This window comes from Monopterus albus, unplaced genomic scaffold (assembly GCF_001952655.1).
Source record: "Monopterus albus unplaced genomic scaffold, M_albus_1.0 scaffold455.1, whole genome shotgun sequence".
NCBI classification, from domain to species: domain Eukaryota; kingdom Metazoa; phylum Chordata; class Actinopteri; order Synbranchiformes; family Synbranchidae; genus Monopterus; species Monopterus albus.
In genome coordinates, this window is record NW_018128335.1 from 62,412 (window position 1) to 67,947 (window position 5,536).

At 41.0% G+C, this 5,536-nt stretch overlaps 1 protein-coding gene across 1 annotated transcript in view; it reads left to right on the forward strand.

Annotated features, from left to right (window-relative positions):
* Nucleotides 1–1,068: 1,068 nt before the first annotated feature.
* gaa2 (alpha glucosidase 2) overlaps nucleotides 1,069–5,536 on the forward strand; it is a 12,556-nt gene continuing 8,088 nt past the window's right edge. The window contains 6 exon segments of the mRNA XM_020587391.1: nucleotides 1,069–1,322; nucleotides 2,472–2,608; nucleotides 2,828–3,376; nucleotides 4,690–4,835; nucleotides 4,940–5,105; nucleotides 5,494–5,530. Of these exon segments, the coding sequence (XP_020443047.1) occupies nucleotides 2,516–2,608; nucleotides 2,828–3,376; nucleotides 4,690–4,835; nucleotides 4,940–5,105; nucleotides 5,494–5,530 (991 nt within the window). The 5' untranslated portion in view covers nucleotides 1,069–1,322; nucleotides 2,472–2,515.

The window sequence follows — 5,536 nt, forward strand, 5'->3', positions numbered from 1 at the left end:
AAGTACTGACTGTTTTGCTTGGACATTTATGACTGCAACAGTTCATGTGTGAGAGGTACAATCATCTCCCTCTCAAACATAAAGGCTGTAGGTACTGGAAAGAACTTGCTAGCATTAATAGTGAGTATATTTTAACAGTATATTTTAAGTAGACTTCTAACCAAATTGATTAAGGAGTTACAAATAAATCCATTTGTCAACTGGTATGTATTACAAACCCTTTTACCGTTCGAATCCAATATTAAAACAAATGTTTTCAATAAAGAAGATCCTTCTGGACAAAAATGTTTTGATTGAAAGTCCAGATTTGCGAATTTTCTCAGCTTGCTAATGTAATCTTCCATTTTGATAAGGCGGATTGTAAAGGAAATATAAACAAGCACGAAGAAGATTGTAGGTAGCGCAAGAATCTGTGGGCTCACTAGCGCCCTCTGCCTTGAGGCAGGCGTACTGTTTGCCTCACCGAGTAACTTTTTTACTGGGTTTTATGGTTAATCTGCAGCCTAAACACGTTACAGAACTACATTTTATACATTATCCAGATTATGGCAAGGCAGAGCATATAATCAGAGTGTTTGAAAGCATTTTATTTGCGATATATAGAGGGACAGCGACACACTATTTGCATCGCATACAGTTTGTGAGGATTACACGATCCACCGAGAGGCACAGCAAAGTGCTGCCTCATCGCGCATCTCCTCCATGTATTTGAACGGGACATACGGAAATTCTGCTATTCTTTATTGAAAAAAAAATCCTTCAACATCGGATTCGAGCGGCAAAATGGCCTACAACACACACCAGCCGACAAATATTAACATTTATTATATTTTATGGTTAACTTTTTTTTCTTTTCAAGAGCACGTCACTGTTTGTCATATATGACAAACTTAGCAGCTTGACTGGTCATTTACAGTTTATGCAAAACCCACAGCTGCTCCTGAATGCAACTCTGTTGCATGAAAACACCTTTAATTCCACGAATACCTCATATTCTGACTAACCAGTCTGAATTACTAATCTTTATATGTAACATAACGTTGTTGATAGAAGCACATGACTGTTTTAGTTCAGTTTACAGATCGAGAAGCCGACGTGGGAATGAAGACGCGCTGGACATGCCGAAGAGGTTGGGCAGCTCCTCAAACGGAAGTTGCAGAAATTACGAGGCGTCCTGAATGTTGCATGGAGATAAACAGCAGGCGCACACCATGCAGGCGGTTGAGGTGATCAATATAACGAAATAGGTAACTTATATGTAAAAGAAACATTGCTTTGTATGTTGTATTTTTGTGCACGTGTCAAGATCAAAGGACATCCAGGTAAGCAGTGTTCATGCAAACGGCCGTGTTCCCTGTCATTAGCTCATCTTAGCTAAAATTACTTTGCTACAAAGGTTGCGCTAATGCTAAAATGCTAACTTATATCGCTATAATGTAATAACAATTTTGTCAGTGTCAAACTACGGATTATTGTTTTTTATAATTACCCGGGTGTTGTCAGCTAACGTTAGTCTTCAGAACTGCTGTGAATTGATTGAGTTCTCAAATGTCTCTTTGGTGAGCCTTGGCATTTACATGATTTTTACACGCAGAGCTAACATTAGCTAGTTACCTGCGAAATGTGGACACTTCATATCAGCGTTCATTATACCCCGGCTTTATGATAATCCCGCAAGATGTCATTAGTGTTGTGTTTTGGGTTAAGACAAACACTACGTCAACATTACATTTTATTTACAAATATAAGCCGCAGGTAATAAGATCTGTACCTATATAAGCTAAACTTGTCGCAGCATGACTCTAATTTCCAGTTATGGTCATTGCTTATCTGTGGCAGCAGTTTCAGCTTAATCTGTTCCCAGGTGGTTTTATTGTGTGGTGGAATATATCCAATTACATTTACGTAAGTACCGTTTTGAGATAGCTGAACACCATGACGCCGAATATCTGACCTCTCAGTCCACGGTAATATCGAAAAACACACGTGGCGAAGCTGATCAATACGACCAGTGTGATTAGCGATCCAGTTGATTCGTTTCGAATATGTATTGGTTTCAACCAGTGCTGCTGAAGCAGAAAGACAGGGTCAGGAAGAGAGAGCTGTAGGATGAGAGCAGCAGCAATCAATAGCTGATTCTGCTATTGATTGATACGTGTACATTTTGCTAATACTTTGTACTTTTAATTAATTGACTTTTTGAATGCTAAACATTTATTTGTAATTGGCTGTTTTATACTGTGCTTACTCTACTTTATTTACTGACTGTTAAAAGACAGTTCCCACTATAGTTCCCATAATTATTGTCCTATGCACATCTTCCGCTTTCTGTTACTTCTTTTTTCTGTTGGAGAGTCAAAATGAAACCATAAAATCAGCTGTCAAATAAGATTACTTCAGCACTTCTCCCACCAGAGCAGGAAATGATAATAGTTGCTGTACTGAACTTTGTCCTGCTGTCTTTTTTACAGTACATGTGTTCAGCTGCTCCTTTTAACAAACAAACACTATCAGGATGGTGTCATACAAGCGGCTAAATCCTGAAGACATTCAGTTTTCCAATGCGGTGTTGTTGGAGGAGCCTCGTGCTATCCGAGAAGATGGCTCGGTGAGTTCATGCCTTCAGCCTTCTACGGCCTTCTGGATTGGTCTCTTTCTGTGCTGCAGAAACATCGTGCTCTTTCTTCTTGTTGCTAATGTTTGAGGACATTTTAAGTGTTAAGACTCATTTTTATATTGTTTGACTCTGTACATGTACACATGTGCTTAAATATGGTTGGCTCCTGTTTTTCTGTTTTCCTGTCATATGTCCTTGTCGTGTTTCAAGGTCCTGGAGCCAGAGCAAGCCTCCTTGCTTCCGTGGAGGCCACCTTGCTCGGTCACCACAGGCCTCCTGGTGATTGGGTGCCTGCTGATGCTCCTCTGTGGAGGCTGGCTTCTGGGAACTGTGTTCTGGCTGCACGCTCCAACCAACTTACAGCCGCACAAACCTCCGCCACCAGCACAAACAGGAGTAAACAACACTGCAGCCGCTTCCCGCCATGAGGCCTGTAGTTTAGTCCCAGAGGCGTGGAGGTTTGATTGTTACCCTGAAAGAGGAGTGGTTGTGACCAGAGAGTTGTGCGAGGCAAGGAACTGTTGCTTCATCCCTACTTCCAATTCCTCCTTCTCTGTCACCCGCCCATCAGGGAAGAATGGCATCCCCTGGTGTTTCTACCCTCCGGATTTCCCTTCCTACTCACTTGTGTCAATAAAAGACACATCTCTGGGACAAAAAGGTACACTTGTAAGAAAGGTGAAGACCTATTACCCAGCAGACATCCTGATCCTAGAGGTGGAGATACGATATGAGACAGACACACGACTACGTGTCCGGGTGAGTGGAGAACACACATGAGCCTTCAGTTATATTGAATAATTCATATAGGATGTGGTTTCTGTTTTTGATCAAGGACTTTATTCTTTATAACTGCTCAAGAAATGATCTAGCATGTAGAATCATACTAATCAAATATAAAAACATCTCACAAAAAGCACATGAGAGATGTCTCAGTATATTTATGAAGTTCTTATGATTTTATTGCAGTTTTTTTTACACTTAAAAGCTCTGACCAGTGTGAAATGTAGCATCTTTCAGCATGTTGTTTTATGGCCTGTGATTTTACTGTTGTGGTTCACTCACCACTCTTATCGGTTTTGGGTAAATCTCAGTTCCCTTATTTGATTTTGCCACAATCCTCACTCAGCCCAAGGATCGGTCTGCCATCTTGAAGGACGTCCTAAAGCCCCTATTCCTGCTTTGAGGAGCAAGGAGGCTGCCTGGAGGAGCCGTGAGCTAGAATATATGAAAGCATTCTTCACGGAAGTGTTTTATGGACCAACATGCCCCTTTATCAGAAATAAGTTAGCGATCGGACACATCAGATGAAGGTTCAAAGGACAGGACGTCTTGTTTCTTTAAAAATGGTTCCTCAATTCCTTTCTCCTTACATTTTCTCCTTGCATTGTTTCCTCGCATCCTACATGGTCTTACTAAGGTGTGAGGGAAATGTGGATACAATTAAGGGATTTGGGATTTACCCACCGTTTCCAGCCACAGTATACAGCTGTTTTCAGTAAATACGTAAGCTCCTGCTCATCACCTGAGTGGTGACAGACAAAGTCAGCCAGGAGCTAAAATTCATCTTTTCATCGCTGGTGAAGAAAGGGGAACATTTAGAATGGTAAAGATCCAGCTGTATTTCTCAAGAACAGGTAGACAACAAAGCAGAGCTAAAAGATTGATCAGTGGACTTGAATGCTTTGAATGTCTTTTCCCAAGTTGACTACTGTTTACCCGTGTACACACCTACACAGCCAAAATAAGTGAAATCAATTGGCTTTGAAGGTTCATGATTACCATTACCAGTTAGTTGTAAAAAAAATAAAAATAAAATAGCAAACCATTACCATACAAACACAGATCTACACTGCTGCTCGGTGAATTTCTGTTCCTTTGTTTCTCTGGAGTTTACACAGGTCTGCAGACAACAGATTTCACATTCAATAATATTTTTGAGAATATTTTAATTAAATCAAGCAGGTATAAAGGTGCTGTCATAAACTTTGCAGGTCTGAAGTTTTCATGAGGTACTGCTGTAAATTTCCTGGCCAGCGGCTCAAATACAAACTGTTTCTTTCTCAATCTAGATTACTGACCCTTCAAATCCACGGTTTGAGGTCCCAATCTCTGTCCCCACTGCCACTAAAAAGGCAGAACGTCCAGAGTACACTGTAGAGCTTTCAAAGGAGCCGTTTGGCCTCATCGTGAAGAGGCGCTCTACAGGAGCTCTGCTGTAAGTCTCACTAGTGTTGGCTACAGTATTCTAGAAAGTCAGTTGAGAAAATGGCCTGTGTTGTGGTATTAACACTGTGGTCCCCTTCATCCTTTCCCTGTTAGCGTGAACACCACAGTGGCTCCTCTCTTCTATGCTGATCAGTTCCTCCAGTTCTCCACCTCCCTGCCCAGTCAGTTCATCTATGGCCTGGGCGAACACCGCTCCACCTTTCTGCACGATGTCCAATGGAACACGCTCACCTTGTGGGCTCGAGATGTGCCTCCTATGGTATGGACGTCTCTCCATTTAGAACATTTTAGCCACACAGACATTATCTTCCTACTGACAGTTTGTCATAGTGGGAAAAGCACAGGTGTTACTAAAAACATGAAGCAGTGTCCCAGTAAGTTGTGACCCAATGTGCACATGCTCCACTTAGATGAGGTCCTGGCTCTGGGACTTTTCTTTTGTTTACTATAACCATGGAAAAATGTCTTCAGTGGAAAAGCTTATTTAAATAACATTCAGTGCCTGGCTCCTTTGGTTTATTAATTGCAATTGTGGGAGCTATTTATTAGTTTGTTTGTTGTTTATTTAATTGTGATTTTAAGTTTGATTATGATATTGGACAAATAGCCACTCTAGTAATATTCATGTCTTTGTCTCTAATTTGTAGGAAAAGACCAACCTGTATGGGGCACATCCTTTTTACCTCTCAA